Source organism: Ursus maritimus, unplaced genomic scaffold (genome assembly GCF_017311325.1).
Source record: "Ursus maritimus isolate PB19 unplaced genomic scaffold, ASM1731132v1 scaffold_14, whole genome shotgun sequence".
Lineage (NCBI taxonomy): Eukaryota > Metazoa > Chordata > Mammalia > Carnivora > Ursidae > Ursus > Ursus maritimus.
This window is the reverse complement of record NW_024423786.1, coordinates 50,091,977-50,109,954: the sequence shown is the minus strand read 5'-3', so window position 1 is coordinate 50,109,954 and position 17,978 is coordinate 50,091,977. Positions and strand designations below refer to the sequence as shown.

The 17,978-nt window shown below is 53.5% G+C and overlaps 1 protein-coding gene across 1 annotated transcript; it reads right to left on the bottom strand.

Moving 5' to 3' along the window:
- Nucleotides 1-5,242: 5,242 nt before the first annotated feature.
- Nucleotides 5,243-12,763, bottom strand: S1PR2 (sphingosine-1-phosphate receptor 2). The gene is made up of 2 exons (XM_008708131.2): nucleotides 12,634-12,763; nucleotides 5,243-7,758 (listed from the first exon to the last, which is right to left on the bottom strand). Exon 2 carries the CDS (start codon nucleotides 7,714-7,716, stop codon nucleotides 6,658-6,660), a length of 1,059 nt encoding a protein of 352 aa, XP_008706353.2. The 5' UTR covers nucleotides 7,717-7,758; nucleotides 12,634-12,763; the 3' UTR covers nucleotides 5,243-6,657.
- Between the last annotated feature and the right edge of the window lie 5,215 nt (nucleotides 12,764-17,978).

Here is a 17,978-nt window from a genome sequence, read left to right as displayed (position 1 = left end):
TTTGCAGATGAAGAAACCAGCTGAAGTTTGTCAGATGGCTCGCCCAAGGTTGGCTTGGGTTGTTGACTATTGGATTTGAGAGGTCAGGTTTGTCAGACTTTCTAGTTTGCACCTTTAACACACCACAGTCACCACGAAAAATGAATCATCCACCCAAGTTCATTTCCTTTTTTTTTTGACCGATCTGACTTTTCCAGACAAGACATTCGGGGAAATGTGGTGAACATCAGATGTTTGAATTTTGGGAGAGTACATTTGCTTCGTAGACAAATGAGACAAAAGAGCCAGGATGTGGAGATGGGGAGGTGGACCAGAAATCCTTTGGAAATAATGGATCCAGTCAATGGTTGTCCATGGATGACCAGACCATTAGGAATCGTTGGATGGGGAATTTATCAAGGCGGGATTAGGCTGATGGCATCTGAACATCTTGATCAGTTTTAGTTACCAGCAAGAGAGAGAGAAAGCCAGACTTCATGTCCTCCTGATGGAAGTTTCCAGCACTACCTATCAAGAATTGAAGCAAAAAATACCAATCTTGAATCTGACAGGGGACCTGTTAAATGACCCCTTCAGGTTACCATCAACCAATACCAAACTATGGGAAACTCTCCAGGACAAACAACCCGGTTTCTTCAACAAATGAGTTAGGACAGAAAGGAGGGAGAGAGGAGGAAGGAAGGAAGGAAGGAAGGAAGGAAGGAAGGAAGGAAGGAAGGAAGGAAGGAAGGAAGGAAGGAAGGGAGAGAAAATTGTTAAACCGCATTAAACAAAGCTAAATAGGTTTCACAAGAGAAGTTTGTTAAACAGTACTTCAGAAGGGGGCCTGGGTGGCTCAGCCAGTTAAGCTTCTGCCTTTGGCTCAGGTCATGATCCTGGGGTCCTGGGATTGAGCCCCGCGTTAAGCTCCCTGCTAAGCAGGAAGTCTGCTTCTCCCTCTCCCTCTGCCCTTCCCCCCACCTTCCATCATGCTTTCTCTGTCTCTTTCAAGTAAATAAATAGAATCTTTTTTTTAAAGATTCTATTTATTTGTTCATGTGAGACAGAGAGAGAAAGACACAGAGGCAGAGGGAGAAGCAGGCCCCCCACTGAGCAGGGAGCCCGATGTGGGGCTTGATCCCAGCACCCTGGGATCACAACCTGAGCTGAAGGCAGATGCTTAACAGACTGAGCCCCCAGGCACCCCATAAATAAAATCTTCAATAGGGGCACCTGGGTAGCGCAGTCATTAAGCGTCTGCCTTCGGCTCAGGTCGTGGTCCCGGCGTTCCGGGATCGAGTCCCACGTCGGGCCCCTCCGCTGGTAGCCTGCTTCTTCCTCTTCCACTCCCCTGCTGTGTTCCCTCTCTCGCTGGCTGTCTCTCTGTCACATAAATAAAATAAAACTTAAAAAAATAAAAATAAAAATAATAAAATCTTCAATAAAAACAAAATTTAAATACCTCAGAGATTCATAAATGCCACGAGAAGGCCTTGTTTGGATTCTGGGTCACACAAGTCAAATGTTAAAAAAGAAAATAGAGTCAGATGGGGAAATTTTAACACTGATTGATCCTTTTGATAAGTATGATCATGGTATTGTGGTTAAGTTAAAAAAAAAAGTGTCACTTTCTTCTAAAAATAAAAAGTGGAAGAAAATGATGTGATATCCTCTGATTTTCTTTAAAAAATTCAGTGAGTAATAATTGGTTCAGACAAGAATAGATGCTAAACGACCGAAAATTTGATAAGTAACAGGATATTTACAGAGTCTCAGAGTACCTCCCCACAAGATACTTAATAATTACGAAGGAGGAAATGGTAACTTTCAAGTGGGGAGATTTGGCAAATGCCACCAGTGATCGAAGTGCCAGCAATAGGACTAACTGAGAAAAACACATTACTTCTGTGGTATTTGTGCCAAAAATGCGTAACCTGAATCTAATGATGAGGAAACATGACACAAGCCCAACTTGAAGGACATTCTGCCAAATTACTGACCTATATTTTTAAAAAATGTCAAGGTCACGAAAGACAAAGAAAGGTTCAGAAACTGTTCCGATTAAAGGAAACTAAAAAGACGACTGACTGCCACAAGTGACCTGGGATTTTCTTCTGCTCTAAAGGTCAGTAATAAGACCATTGGTGAAAACTGATGTAAGTTTATAGATTCTTGATTTTGATAACTTTACTAAGGTTATAGAAGAGAATGCCTTGTTCTTAGGAAACACAGTGAAGTATTTAGGTAGGCGGAGGGTGGATGGAGGGATGGGTGGAGAGAGATTAGGAGGGAGAGAGAGATCAAGGTACATAGGATAGGAGCCTGGACCGCGGATAACTAGGCGTCTGTCCTTATCCAGGACCAATTTCCTCTGAAACCGTTTTATAGGAGACAAATCAATTTCTCTCTTAACTTACTTATACTCTGTGTTTTCTGTCATCTGCAACTGAGCCTCATCTTGATGCCATAATTTAAAGAAATATTCCCGGGGCGCCTGGGTGGCACAGCGGTTAAGCGTCTGCCTTCGGCTCAGGGCGTGATCCCGGCGTTCTGGGATCGAGTCCCACATCAGGCTCTTCCGCTATGAGCCTGCTTCTTCCTCTCCCACTCCCCCTGCTTGTGTTCCCTCTCTCGCTGGCTGTCTCTATCTCTGTCAAATAAATAAATAAAATCTTTAAAAGAAAAAAGAAATATTCCCAAAATCATGCAATAATAAGTGGAAGCTACAGTGTCATTCATAATAATTATGGTGGTAAGACTTAATGAACTTTTGTTGAAATGATGGCATAATGGCAAGAGGGTTCGTTTGCTCAGAGGCGGTGGAAGCCAGATCCGGAATCTAGAATTGTGCTGTCAGTACTGTAGCCAATGGCCACATGTGGCTATTTACTTTTAAATTAATTAAGATTGAAATTCAGCTCCTGCATCACACTAGCCACAATTCACGTGCTAGACGCTTAAGGATCTGCATTTTGCCAGGTTGTTCCAGGTGATTTTAATGCTCCCTAATGGCCAACAGCCTCTGTAGGGAAAGTCACTGTGCATCCCTGGGGGTTGGTCTGCTCTGTTCTAGGCTCCGAGATTTGAGAGATGTCAGCAAATTAGATCCTCAGGCCAGGATACTAAGAACCATCAGATGGGACTACAGTTTTCAACCAAGGGCTCCCGGGGTTCAAATCCCTGCCCCTCCACTCACGTGCCACGTGACCTTGGTCAGATTACTTGACCTCGCTGGTGCCTCAGTTTTGTTTTGTTTTTTAAACTGTCAGAGTGCCAATAAGAGAGTCTACAGAGTCCCCCAAACTGTTGTTTCTCTATTTTATTTTCTTCACAGGAAATAAACTTAACACTCACTGAGAAGACCAGCATGTGCTTTTGCTTTAATTCACTCGACAAACCTTTATTGAGCACGTGCTGTGTCCACATCACTGTTCTGAGCACCGGGGCCAAGCCGTGAACAGGACAGACACAAACCCCCACTGTCACCGAACTGGCATTCCAAAGGGGGAGGTAGAAAATAATTAGGATAAAAAAGCGAAATGTTCTGCATATAAGAGAGTAGCAAGGTAAGCAGATAGGACCAGAGATGTACGCATGGCCAGAGGCCTCACCCAGGGTGATACTTTATTGTAGACCAGAGGGAGCAGAGAGGAAGCACAGGGGAAGCACAGGCACATGTGGGGGAAGATTGGTCCAGGCAGAGGGAACAGCACGTGCAAAGTCCCTGCGGTGGGAACATGCCAAGTACTATTTAAGATGCTAGAGGCACAGTGGTAAGACGGATGCCGTCCTATCTTCAAGGTGCTCTCAGTTTAGTGGAGGGGAGGAAGCAGATAAACTGACCCATAATATCCTCCCAGATGATGAGTAAGAGAGGGACTCAGTGGAGGCGGAGCAGACGATGGTCAGGGCAGGCCCCTCTGAGGAGGTGATCATCGAGCGGAGGCCCAGAAGGAGGCGGTAGAGAAAGCAGGTGTGTATCTGGGGGAAATCTATTGACTCTGGCCTGGCCGGTATCTCCTCTGTTCCTTCCACTCAGCTGGGACTCGGGTTTCCAGAGGCTGTCCGGGAGCTGCTGAGGAGGGGGATTCTAAAGGGAAGAGCAGGGGCGCCTGGGTGGCGCAGCGGTTAAGCGTCTGCCTTCGGCTCAGGGCGTGATCCCGGCGTTCTGGGATCGAGCCCCACATCAGGCTCCTCTGCTATGAGCCTGCTTCTTCCTCTCCCACTCCCCCTGCTTGTGTTCCCTCTCTCGCTGGCTGTCTCTATCTCTGTCGAATAAATAAATAAAATCTTTAAAAAAAATAAAATAAAATAAAGGGAAGAGCAGATCTCTCAGCCTCTGGCTGCTGGCCCCACTCCTCTCACTGGCCGCTCAAGTGTTTGCGTTGGTGTGCTGGGTGGGGCTCTAGCTTGGGGACTGGGTTCCCCATCAAAGCCCCAGATCTATCTTCAAAGGAGCCGCTGGGCCCTGTGCCTCTGGGCAGAAGGGAGTGTCACCCTGGAGCTGAGCTAGGAACCCACCCCCCAGCTGTGTCCCATCTGGGTTTCTCCTGGTTTTGGATGGGGTCTGGCTGCTCACACTGCCCACTCCTTCCACGGCAAAGAGTGGGTGGAGGATACTCTCTGGCCCTGTGATGGAGCTGGTGGGAGTCAGCCCAGTGAAACGTTGAAATCCCTTGTACCAGTTTGTAAATTGTTCCTGCCTGAGTTCGTATCCAGACAGGCGCTTGCTCCAACTCACTGTGTGACCCTGAGCAGCTCACTTACCTTCTCTGAACCCACATCTCCACGATAGTTCATAGTAACTCTCACCTTCTGGGATTCACGTCTTGGGAAGTGCTTGATGAAAGTTACCCATTCCTTTGGGGAATACTGAGCCCTGGAGGGTTATCTGGGCCCACGTCCCCCAAAACCATCTCCCAGGGAAGAACATGTATGTGAGATGAGATGAAATAGGGGACCTCCCCACACCCTCCAGGCCATCTTTGGAGGGAAGCAGGCAGGCCTAGAGTCTAATCACTGGGAAGGGCCAGACAGATGCCCTAGGGGAAAGGTCAGCATTTACCCTGTTCTCTCAGAAGCCACTGCAACCCTGCTTGGGCGGGGTTGGGGCACAAAATAGGAAGGCTGGCAAAGTATGAGTGGCCTGGGCAGCAGCCACCCTCCCCATCCCGTCACCCTCCCCATCCCGTCCACCCTCCAGCCACCGGGTGCTACTTAGGGCAACGGCCGCCTTAAGCCCCAAAGACAACAAACACCGGAACAAGGGATTGAACCGTTTATTGGCCTGGGCCCAGGTCTCAGGCACGGGGGGCATCTGGGGAGCTGTATGAGGGGAGAAAAGCCCCCAACTGGCTCCTTGCCCCCCAAGACCCACTCCCCCAGCCTTTGCATTCACAAGAAATCGATTGAGGCATGAGGTTTCCTTCCCCAAGGCGAGCTGTACCCCAGCTCTCAAACGGGGAGATGAGCCAGCAGTAAGAGAGGAGTCTGTGTGGGGGCCGGACCCCTCTTTGGCAGCTTGAACACGATGTGAGACGACAACAGCATCCATTCTGGGGGAGCACGGTGGGGACAGATCACACGCATCGCACGCACGCGCACACAGACACACATAAATATACATTTGTACCGCAATGTCCCTTCCATCTATCCACGGAATTTAGCAAAGTCCTTCTGGGGCAGTCCTTCTGGGGGGGCAACCACCCCACAACCATCGTCCGTGGCCTCCCCACCCCCATGCTTCTCCAAACAATACAACTCGAAAGGAGGCACAGCGGGCTCAAGGCTCAAGGCTGCCCTGCCTCAGGAGATCTGGTTACCTTGGCTGGGCTGGAGGTGGGAGTAGCTTGGGGGCGGGGTTTTTAGGAGTGGGGGTCCTGTGCCAACAGCTCCCCTAGAACTTTCTCAAGTTCTACCCTTTTCCACCAGGAGGCCCAGAGCCCTCCTCAGCCCCCCAGACCAGTTTTTCCAGCCCTTGGTGACTCCTCTGTGCCCCAAATAGTGCAATTGGCCAATGAGGTCTGAGAATGGCATCCAGCCTCCCCCCCTCCGCCGTGGTTTCCCAGCATCTCGTGGAGAGACAGAGGAAAGGGAAGAAGCAACCAAAGTGGCAGCTGGTGTAATTTGGGGAAGCTGTGGATTTGGGCCTTGCAACTGTCAGCCAGGGCCGCCCAGGACAGTCAGGGAGGAGGCCTCCAGCCCTTTGGGACAGTGCTTCTGGGGAAGTGGCTTAAAGTTGCCAGGAAAAGGTGACGGAGGGCTGGATTCAGAGAAGGAAGTTCCGTACAGGGCAGAGGGTCAGACAGTCGTGAAATGTTGAAACCCCTTGTACCGGGTTGTAAATTGTTCCTGCCCTGAGCTCCCCCCGAGTGCTTGCCTGCTGTGTCACCTGAGTGCCTACCGGCTGTCACCCAGGCCCCTTCCAGGTCCCCCGGGCCTCCCCATGACCAGTTCTGAAGGGGGTCACATCAGTTACCGCACTAGCCTCTGACCCACTGCAGCTCTGCCGTCCGACAGGTCGGTGTCTCAGCCGGCCATGCCCAGGGTGAAATATTGTCAATATCACCCAGGTCTGTGGCGTGGGGGCCTCTTGCTCGGCAGCCCCCATCTCTGTCTGAGGTCAACTGGCGCCTCTCCACGGAGCCCTCTGCCACGGCCTGGTGGCCCACTTGCCCCTCAGACCATCGTGTTGCCCTCCAGAAACGTGGGCGACGTAGGCATGTGCGTGCCCCTCTCCAGAGAGCTGGAGCTGCGGAGGGGCAGGAGCCGATGGCCCGGGGTCCCACCCCGCCGTCCTTGAACCCCCGCCGCCCGCCGGCAGCACTGCAGCGGCCGCAGCACCTCCCGCCGCAGGTCCCGGCTGCGCCACGTGTAGATGACGGGGTTGAGCAGTGAGTTCAGGGTGGCGAAGGCGAAGAAGTAGTGGGCCTTGTAGAGGACAGGGCAGGAGTGGACGGGGCAGGCGTAGTCCAGGAGCAGGATGCTGAAGGCCGGCAGCCAGCAGACGATGAAGACACCCAGCACGATGGTGACCGTCTTGAGCAGGGCCAGCGTCTGGGGGCCAGCCACGTCGGCGTGGCTCGAGCGGACCACGCAGTAGATGCGGACATACAGAGCGACGATGGCCAATAAAATGACGGAGAAGATGGTGACCACGCAGAGCACGTAGTGCTTGGTGTAAAGCGGCAGAACGGTGGAACAGGCCTCGAGATGGCCCAGGCAGTTCCAGCCAAGGATGGGCAGGCCGCCGAGAGCCAGTGAGATGAGCCACGAGGCCGCGATCAGCAGCAGCATGCGGCAGCTCTTGTCGCTGCCGTAGAGCTTGACCTTGGCAATGGCCACGTGCCGCTCGATGGCGATGGCCAGGAGGCTGAAGACAGAGGCGGAGAGCGTGATGAAGGCGGAGCCCTCTCGCGCAAACCACTGCACCGGAGTCAGCCCCAGCGTGACCGGGCCCGAGAGCAAGGTATTGGCTACGAAGGCCACTCCCGCCAGCAGGTCCGAGGCGGCCAGGTTGCCCAGGAACAGGTACATGGCTGAGTGGAACTTGCTGTTGCGAGCGACCGCGATTAGCACCAGCAGGTTCTCCACCACGATGGCAAAACAGAGCAGGATGATGAGGGCCAAGGCCACCTGGCGGGAGGGCGTCTCCTGAGTGTCCAGCGTCTCCTTGGTGTAATTATAGTGTTCCCGGACCTTGCTGGGGCTTAGGTACTCTGAGTACAGGCCGCCCATGGTGGGGCTCAGTGGCCGGCTAGGGCCATGGGGCTGTCAGAGCTGCAGAGACAGAAGACAGACAGACAGGTCAGTGCTGCGGCTGCTCCCTGGGCTCTGACGTTGGATGGGTGTGGCTTTAGTCCCTGTTCCCTCACTCCTCACTGAGGGGCCACAAGAAGTCAGAAGTATCATCACCCCTGCTTTACCAATGGGAAACCCAGAGAGGTCAATTCACTTGCTGTGAGTCTCAAAGCTAGGAAGTGGCAGAGCCAGAGAACCACTCCAAAGCCTCCATAATCTCTAGGCTGCACTGTCTTTCAAAAAGAACAGAAGCTCCCCTAAACAGCATGAGGGACATGGAGTAAACTTCCAGAACTCTTGCTCACCTACCCAGAGAATGAGCCTTGGGCAGGGCCTGGAGGGCTCATCTCCCTTCTGGAATACACTAGAGCCTGGGGCCTCATGCCACCTGCCAACCCGGGTCAGCAAGAGGCTGGCTGCTGATAGCACCATCCCCTACTCATTACCACCCACTGCCCTGGGTATCAGGCTGGGTCTAAGCCTTGAGCCCCGGGTGCTCCCAAGATAAGGTCTTGGGGAGACACCAGGGCGGCCCTGTTAAGCATCTCAGAGGTCATGGCATCTTCAAGGACAAAGACCTTGGAGGCAATCCAGGGTTCAACCGCACTCCACTGACATGCTGTGGGACTTTAGGCAAGTCACTCAATACTCAGCCTCTCAGCCCCAATGTCTTCATCTGCGCAATGAGAAGAAAGCCCACTTCATAATGGTACATGAGGCCCACTGCATAAGGGTAATGGTACATGAGGCACCCTTAGCGCATAGCAAGCACTCAATAAGTATTAACCAATATATTAGCTCCCCTCTTCCTGCCAAACACACAGCTGGGGCCTAGGTGCCCTCCAGCCAGTCTTGGAGGAGGGGGTGTAGACTGAGCTAGCCACACAAGATTCCCAACATCCTGTTCTCATCAGCACCATCTAGCCCTGCTGTGGGACAGAGGGGTCCCAGCGGGGTGGGCAGGGCGCTGGCACCCCCCCTCCCCAGCCAGGATGAAATCCAGATGTGAGGCCCCTGGAACAAACAGGGTGGAGTCCTCACTTCCCAGTCACATCCGGTGTGGGAAAGGCTGGGAGGGGGTGATGGGATGGGGGAGCCACAGGAGACCAGTCTGGGAGGTCCTGGCTGGGAGGATGGGGCAGCTGCTGCAGGCGCTGAAGTCATGTGAGCCGAAGAGGGGGCGAGCAGCACCGCTGAGAGGGGGTTGAGGGGAGGTGGGGGACGGTATTTGTTTCCATGAAAGCCTGAGTCACCCCCCTCTCAAGGAAAACTGAGCCGTGGGGGGAGGGGGCGGGAAGAAGCGTGGGCAGAGAGGCTGAGAGGCCAACATCGTGGCCTCCTCCCAGCTTGGGGGGGGGCGCTATTTCAGAGGAGCTGGTGCAGTGTCTGTCTTTCACAAGGGGAGCCAGGAGGAAGCTCCAGCCTTTCGCTAAGGGGGGAGGGCGCGGGAAGAGCCCTCCCTAGGTGCCTGGAAACCTGCCTGGCGAGGACCACGTGCGCTCCAGGAGTACCGTTCCAGAAAAGGCTGGTTAGGCCGGTTCTTAGGGAGCCTGGGAATTATGGGGGGCTTCCGGGGTCACCCAAGCCATCTCAGGCCCCCGACGCCCCCTCAGAGGGGCGCCCTGGCCCGGGGCCTGACAGAGGCAGCTGCTCCCCCCCAGTGAAGGGGCATCCGTCCTAGTTTGGAAACAGAGAAGGGCTTGTGCGCATCCCCGGAGACTGCCGCCCCGCCCAGATCGCCACACAGAGGCCCCTTGTTCCCCTGCCGGACCGGGCCCTGGGCGCCCCGATGCCCTCTGCCCGTTGCAGGCTGCAGCCGGCCGGGAGCTAGCCTGGCCCTGGCCCGGGCCTTACTGGACCGGCCTTCGGGGCAGAAACAGCCCGCGCCCTGATTGGTTTGTTTTCAATCCCAGGGCCTTGAGCGATTCGCCCATTGGCCCGAGCTTTCCGTCCTTGGCATTTGATTGGCCCAGTTGGGGGCGCTCTAAGGAAGGCGCTAGTGATGGGGCCTTCACAGGCCAACCACTTCTTTCAGAGAACACAGTTAGGGCTGTGTGGATGTCCCGGGGGAGACTGTGAACCGCGGCCTGACCGCCGGGTCACGTCGACCAGACGCCCCCAGGCTGCCCTGGCCTACTGGGCCCCTCCTGGGGTTCATGACTTAGAATCAAGGGCCCGTTGCAGGCCTGGGAAGCACCCCTGCTGGTGGGCGAAAAGCCCAGGGTGTGTCCCATGGCCACCCCCTTCACCCCTTCCTCACATGGGGCCACCAACCTTCTGGTTTGGCAGCCAAGAGGAAGACTTATGGAAGGTTCCTGGAGAAATAAGAATTGGGTTCAGTCCTCACGCCCCAGAGACCCACCGAAAAGTCTGTCTTCTTCCCTGGGGAGGAGGTGGGGGAGACTGGGAGCTTGCACACTCACTTTCTGCAGCCCTTGGAGGCTGTCAAGGCATCCTCAGAAGGAGGGGTAGCTCGCCTAGTTAGAAAAGGGGAAACTGAGGCCCACACTGCTTCCCTCTTCTCATCTTCCCCACTAGGACTTTGCTGAAGACAGGGCTTAAGTCAGGCTCATGCTTCCCAGAAAGAGGAAGCAGGGCCTGGAGATTAGGGCTGACAGAAGAGGCACCCCCAGGCAGACACAGGCCTTGGCTGTTTCCCTTCCCTGTGTCAGGCTCCCAGACCTGGCTAAACACAGGGCCTGTCTCCTGCCCACCTTCACCAAGGCCATCCTAACTTCTTCCCAGAGGCTCAGTAAGAGGTCACCGGGCTCAGAATCGGGGAATGGCCAGGCCTGAAATGGAATAGGAGGGACGAGTGACAGGGTTTGGAGGGAAGGGAAGATAGACCAAGACTGTTCAGGGGGAGATTAGGAGAGAGGAAGGACAGGGGAAGCCTCAGCGGCTTCCAAGAACCCCTCCTCCAAGTTCCACTGAGGCAGGCCTTGTGCTTGTCACTCACTGATCCATGCCACTCGCCCTAAGGCAGCGCCCTCACCCCCTTTCTTTTGGTTTCCCTTCGGCTGTAAGGCCCGCCCTACACTGCCGTTCTCCATGCAGCAGCCAGGGGGAGCTATTTAAATCACAAGGCCAGGACAGTGTGTCACTCCCTCAGCTCCAAATTCTTCCATGGCTCCCCACTGCCCAAAATGGCCTGGCCCCTGCCCATCTAGCCTCCTCCCACTCTCCCCCAGGGCCTCTCAACGCCAACCACACTGGCCCCTAGGTGCCACCCCCATTCCTACCTCAGAGATTTGTTCTTGTTCTTCCACCTGGCATGCCCTTCCCTCAAATCGGGGAATGACTGTCTTCTCCTCTTTCAGGTTTCGGTTTTAAAGTCACCGGCTCAGAGGGGTCTCCTCCGACCATCAGTCTATCACAGCCACCTTCCCCAGGGCCTTTCCATTACAGCATCCTGCTTTATTAGCTTCACACAACTTGCCATTCTGAGAGATTATTATTGTAGTATTTTGTTTTCTGTCTGGCTTCCTTGGTAGAATATGAGTGTTGGAGGCCCCAGACCAAGTCTGTTTTCAGCCCCTTTGGCATGATGCCTGGCATACAGAAGGTGCTCTGGAAACGCGTGTGATGGATGGATGGATGGATGGATGGATGGATGGATGGATGGATTGATGGATGGTTGAACGGATGAACGAACGAATGAACGAAGCCCCGTGGGCCCCCGAGGGCAGAGGCACCTAAACTCAGCCTAGCCCCCAAATCACAGCAAAGGCTGGAGACGCCTCAGGTCGCTGGCAGCCCCCTGACCCTGCGAAGCCCAGCGCGTCTCCGTGGAGACAGCGGCAGGACCCGCCCCCGCCCTCGGGCTGCAGTCTAGGCCTCCTTATCTGGCGGTGGAATGCGCGGTATCCACACTCGCCGCTGCTGGGGCCGCGCCTCCTCTCTCGCGACAGCCACACGCAAGGAACCCCTACATCTCCCGTGCGGGTGGGGGACACCTCTGCGTCCCGCCAGGGGCTTCGCCCCAGTATTCCCAGAGGAGTTAGGGGCGGGAGTTTTGGGGGGGTAGTGATAACAGCAGCAGCCGCACCGCCAATACCAAACCGCCGTCGCGCCACGCGGGGGGACCGTGGGCCCAGCGCGTGGCGCCTGGAGCATCTGACTAGGGCAGAGTCGGGGGAGGGCATGGAAATCCCCGGGTGAGTCAACTCGTGCCGGAGGAGGGGGCGAGGTTCCGACGCTCTGCTGGGCCCGGGACCACACGGGGTCCGCGCCACGGGTGACTGCACCCCCGCCCCGTCCCTGGGCCCCAGGTGAAAGGAGAGACGCGGGAGTCACGCACTCACATTCCCTTTCCTTCCAGAACAAAGCCACGCCCCCAAGGGGGTGACTGAAGAAGACGAACTACTCGGGGAAACTGAGGCACAGAGGCAGACCTGCAGGCGGTGGGGCAGGCGGCCTTCCCTGGGGACCCCGCCCCTTGGCTTAGAAGCTCCGCGGCGCGCTGCACCTTTCGGTCTCGCCCAGCCCGAGTCGCCGGCGGGAGGGCCCTCCCCCTCATACACACTCCCCAAACCCCCCCGGTCCCGGACCACACCGTTCTGCCTCCCAGTCCCTGGCCGAAAGCGCTCGGATCCGCCTTGTCTTCGGCGCCAACTTCCTGCCGCCGGGGAAGGCGGGGAGCTCAGCCTGGGGGTTCGCGGCCGAGGCTATAGGGGCGGCCTGGAGTCGTGGAGAGGGCGCACAGTGACCACTCCCTCCGTGCAGCAGGAGCACGGGCGGCGCGTGCGCGCCCCGGTGCGCCCCCAACCCCTGGTCTGGCTCCCCAGCTGCGATCCTGCGACTTAGGGAACCCGGGCCCCTCCCTTCTGCCTTCCCCTCGTCCCGCACACTCACCTGGCTGGGCCGGCCCGGGTCCCTGCCCTGACCGGAGGGGCTCTGGTGTCTGCGTCCCCGGGACGGCATCGGCAGGGGCTGGGGCTGCCGGCCGGGCTGGGACTGCGTCCCGGGGCTCGGGACCGGGGACAGAGGGGGGCGGGGAGAGACACCGCCTAGGCCCCCCACTCGCCCCGCCCTCCTCCCCTCCCCTTTCCGGCGGCGGCTGCAATGAATTCCAGATGTGGCGGGTCGGCCCAGGCGCGCGCGCTGGGGACGGCGGGGGAGGCGCGCGGGGTCCCTTTGTCCGCACCCCGCCTCGCCCTGCCCCTCCCAGCCCCCACTCGTGAGAATCTGCCGGCGCATGACGTCATGCGGCTTCGTGACGTCACGCCTCTCCTGGCCAGGTGGCCTCAACCTGAAACAACTGCCTTCAATTGTAGATACAGTCTGGGCTCATCCCTGGGACCCCGGAATTGGAGGAGAACATGGGATCCCCCTTATTTACTCAACGAGAAGCCACCGAAGCACCTATGTGTCAACACAGCAAATAGGCATGAAGCGCCTCCTATGAGTTCGTCCAACAAATAATCAAGTTCCTACGATGTGCCACGCCTTGCCCCAAGGACAGGATTGGTTTTTGCTTTGATGAGGCCTCAGAACTCAGAAAAGACCCTTAGAAAAGAGGGAGCACCCAGAAGTCTACCCTGCCTCTGCTAAGGGATCGCTGTCCCGTCCTTGCTGTGGTCAACCAGACAAGAAGGCCCAGGTTCATCCTGCCTTCCAAGCTGGGGCCCAAACTTCTATACAGTTCTTTGGTTTCCCTCTTTTCCCCTTCCAGCTTTTCCTGGGCGACTCTGTGGGCCCAGCCGTTGAGATGGAAGGACACCTTTATTTACTGATGTGCACACGTATGTGTGTGTGAGAAATCAGCAGCTAGACAACCTGATAGGAGAGCCCCTCATTCCTTCAATAAATATTTTCGGTACACCTCCTGGGTACAGCAGTGAACAAAACAGGAAAAGAAGTCCTCACCCTCAAGGAGCTTACGTTCAGGTGCAAGAGACAGCCTTTTAGGAGGGCACTATTTGTGAAGACGCATACATAACCTTCTTCAATGTCAATTTACCAGATACATTAACACCTGCTGTGTGCCAGGCAGTATCCTAAATGGTGGGGGTATATCAGGAACCAAATGGACAAAATTCTCTGTCCCCGTGGAGCTGACGTTCTACCACATGTGCTCAGAATATCCAGAATATTGCAGAAAGAAGAAACTAGTGAATTCCCTGGGAGCGGAAGGGACAGATAGGGACAGGGCACGGGAGGGAGGCTGCTTTCATTCTATGAACCCTCTCCTACCTTTTGATTTTTGTAATATGTGCAAGTGTCTCTTTATGCCAATAATAAATTAAATTAAAAATTGACTGCTGGAGACCTAGATGGTGCAATAATAAGGGGAGAGAGGTTCAGTGCACTTTTCTGTATGTGTATCATACTTCAGTCAAGAATGTTGAAATGCAAAACAACGAAAAAGGGCACCTGCACTCCCATGTTCATCGCAGCATTATTCACAATAGCCAAGATATGAAAATAACCTAAGTGTCCATCAGTGGAGGAATGGGTAAAGACAATGTGGTGTAGGGGCGCCCGGGTGGCTCAGTTGGTTAAGTGTCTGCTTTGGCTCAGATCATGTTCCCAGGGTCTTGGGATCGAGTCCCAAGATGGGCTCCCTGTTCACCAGGGAGTCCGCTTCTCCCTCTGCCTGCTGCCCCTCCCCCCTTGTGCTCTCTCTCTCGCTCTCTCAAATAAATAAAATCTTTATAAAATTATTTAAAAAAGAAAATATGATACACACACACAATGGACTATTAATCACCCATGAAAAAGAAGAAAATCCTGCCATTTTCAACAGCGTGGATGAACCTGGAGAAATTATACAAAGCGAAATAAGCCAAGCAGAGAAAGACAAATACTCATTGGTATCGCTTATATGTGAAATCTAAACAAAACAAAACAAGGTCAAACTCAGAGAAACAGAGAGGAGGAAAGTGGTGATTGTCAGGGGCTGCGGCCAGGAGGGGAAAGGGAGAGTTGGGTAAAAGGGTGCAAACTGGAGCTGTAAGATGAATAAGGTCTGAGGATCTCGTGGGGGCTGTCCTTGCTGACACTGTGCTGTATAATTGCAATTTGCAGAGAGCGTAGAACTTAAATGTTCTGATACACACAAAACATAAATAGGTGAGATGATGAGTGTGTTAATTAGCTGTGTACCCTTTCATGGCGTGTACATATATCAAATCAACACGATGTATACTTTAAATATCTCTTTAAATATCTTTAAATAAATAAATAAAATATAAATATTTTATACGTCAACGATGCCTCAAGAAAGCTGAAATTAAAAAAAAAAAAAATTAAGGCGGCTTGATACCCAGACAATGCAACCAAGAGATGGGAGAGGTTTGGTGCAGGCTTCTGTATGTATATTCTACTTCATAAAGAGTGTTGAAAAACAAAAGAATACAAAAAGAAATTAAAATTGATCCATTTATGCCTATTAAAAAGTGAAAATGAATTAGTCTTGGTGTGAAACTGTCTTCAACCTGTTAAGTTGAAAACAAGCACAATGCAGATCGGTTTGCATTGCTTGCCTGCATTTCTGGGTGTATTTATAAGGGCTGTATAAATACACACATATTTGCCTGTCGGCTCACCGGCTCACCGGCTGCCTCCGGGAGAAGGCACAAGACACCAGTCACAGCGGTTACCCTCTGGGAGGGGAACTGGGGGCAGGGGAACAGGTGAGAGGGGGCCAGATTTTTATGGTGTACCCTGGGGGACGGTTGGAAATTTTTAGCTCATATTACCAATTTAAAAAATTGACACATGAAAAATCAGGGGCACCTGGGTGGCTTAGTCGTTAAGCATCTGCCTTTGGCTCAGGTCGTGATCCCAGGACCCTGAGATCAAGCCTCGCATCGCATCGGGCTCCCTGCTCAGCGGGAAGCCTGCTTCTCCCTCTCCCACTCCCCCTGCTTGTGCTCCCTCTCTCTCTGTTAAATAAATTAAAAAAATTTTTAAAAACAGACATGAAAAATCAAATAATAGGTAACAAATCACCAGACTTCTAGTCATAAAATTGTTTTTGTAATAAAACAAATAATGAATATTATCCATAATATAAACAATAACATGGCTAATAAACATACAGATATTATTCAACATATTGCTATTAAATAAATTTACATTAATAATAAACATACTTTAAAAAAATAAACATATTTAAAGAGAATAAACATGTCTAAAAAGAATGAATTTATATTAATAATAAACGTACTTTTAAAAAAGAATAAGCATTTAAACAAAAAAGAATAAAAAGAAATGCACATTAAGAATCAATATACTGGCGGACCCGGCTGGTTCAGTGGGTAGAGCATGCAACTCTTGATCTCAGGGTCATGAGTTCAAGACCCACATCGGGTGTTGGGCACAGAGCTTAGTTAAAAAAAAGAAAGAAAGAAAAAAAATCAATATATTAATGCTGCCTATATGTACACAGCATATATATTCATATAATTCTCGGTGCTAGCACTGGTTGTGCCTCATGGGTTTCGGCCATCCAAAACTGACAGTCCGATGGAGGGGACAGAGAAGAAACGAGATCGTTCTAACACAGGTAGCCCGGCTTTGATGGGGAGACAGAGAAAAGTCACACAATGACTTTGCTCCTTTCCCTGAGCCAGATTTCACCGTCCACTCAGCTCCAGGCCAGATCTTGGGGTCCCATCGGACGTCGGCAAAAACTCACCGAAACCTCGGCCAAGTGAAGCGTTGTCTGGACAACCTCTAGAAACCAGGTGTTCAACCCACGGGGTACAAAGCACAAAGCAAACTGGGTCCTCCCCTCACCAGGGAGCTATCGGAGCGGAAATCTCAGCCTTCTGTGGGGACCTGAAGGCTGGGGAGGAAGTCCCCCCCCCACTCGCCCCGGCTGGCTCAGCAGTTTGCCATCCCCCCCCAGGGACCTGGGGGTGGGGGTGATATCAAGGCCACAGACATATCCGGGCCGTCTGTAGGGGGACCGTGGCTCCTAGACAAAGGTGATGTCCCCAGAGACACACAGATACACCAACAGACGACTTCCGCCTCCCCCCACCCCACCCCCACCTCCTACTTCTGGGTCAACCCGAGGTCTTGGCGGTCAGCTGAGGGGATGGGTTGGAAAAAGAACTGGAAAACACTGCAGGCCTAGACTTCCTGATGGTCTGGGAGGTCAAGGGGAAAGCTGAGCCCTGCCTAAGGGGGGCCCTGAATGAGAGAACAGTGGAAGAGGAAGGAAACGGGGCCCTTTTCTTGGGGAGCTCCCAGGCAGGGGGAAAGAGGAGAAGGAAGAGGCTTGGACCAGCCTCCACTAATTACAGGGCCACCAACAATAATGGCTAACGCTCCCACAACACAGACAGACAGGGCTGGGCGCGGCTCTGCGATTCCTCACGACTCTGGCGGTGGGGGGGGGGGTGTTGTCATTATTATCATCATCCCATTATTTTTAATAGACCTCAGTTTTTAGAACAGTTTTAGGTTCACAGCAAAACTGAGCGGGAAGTACAGAGAGTTCCCGTATACCTTCTGCCCCCACACAGGCACAGCCTCCTCACTCTCACATTCCCACCAGAGGGGTGCATTTGTTACAGGGGATGAACGACTAGGCACCCAGAGCCCATAGTTTACGTTGGGGTTCACTCCTGGCGTACATTCTATGGGTTTGGAGGACGAATGTATAATGAATGACCCACCATTATCTTATCATACTGAGTAGTTTCACTGCCCTAAAAACCCTCTCTGCTCCGCCAATTCATCCCTCCTTCCCCCCAACCCCTGGCACCCCTCATCTGTTTACTTCTCCATAGTTTTCCTTTTTCCTCGTCACCCCATTTTCAAGATGAGGAAACCAGAGCACACGGTCATGATGGGACTTGAACTAGTCCTGAGGCAGTGACCCCCATCCCCGTCCCAGGGGGTCGGAACAGAAGGGCAGTGTTCACCACTCAGGACCACATCCATCCCTGGTGAGATGTGGAACATTCTTCTCCTTAATCCCTCCACCCTCCCTGGGCCTCCGCTGTCCTCCCCAGCCCCCAGCTCTTGGTTTTTGGCAGGGGGGACTGCGTGAAGAGAAGTGTCTGAGACAGGTCCCAAGTTTCTCGTCGTCATCGCAGCGCTGGGGGAAGGGGCCCCAACTGTGGAGAAGCTTTCCAGATGCTGATCTTGGCAGGCGGTGGAGCTGCAGTCTGTCTCCTCCGTAGGCTCGGGGCCCACTCTCCGCTTCAGGGCTGGGCGGGAAGGCTGCCGGTGGAGGCCAA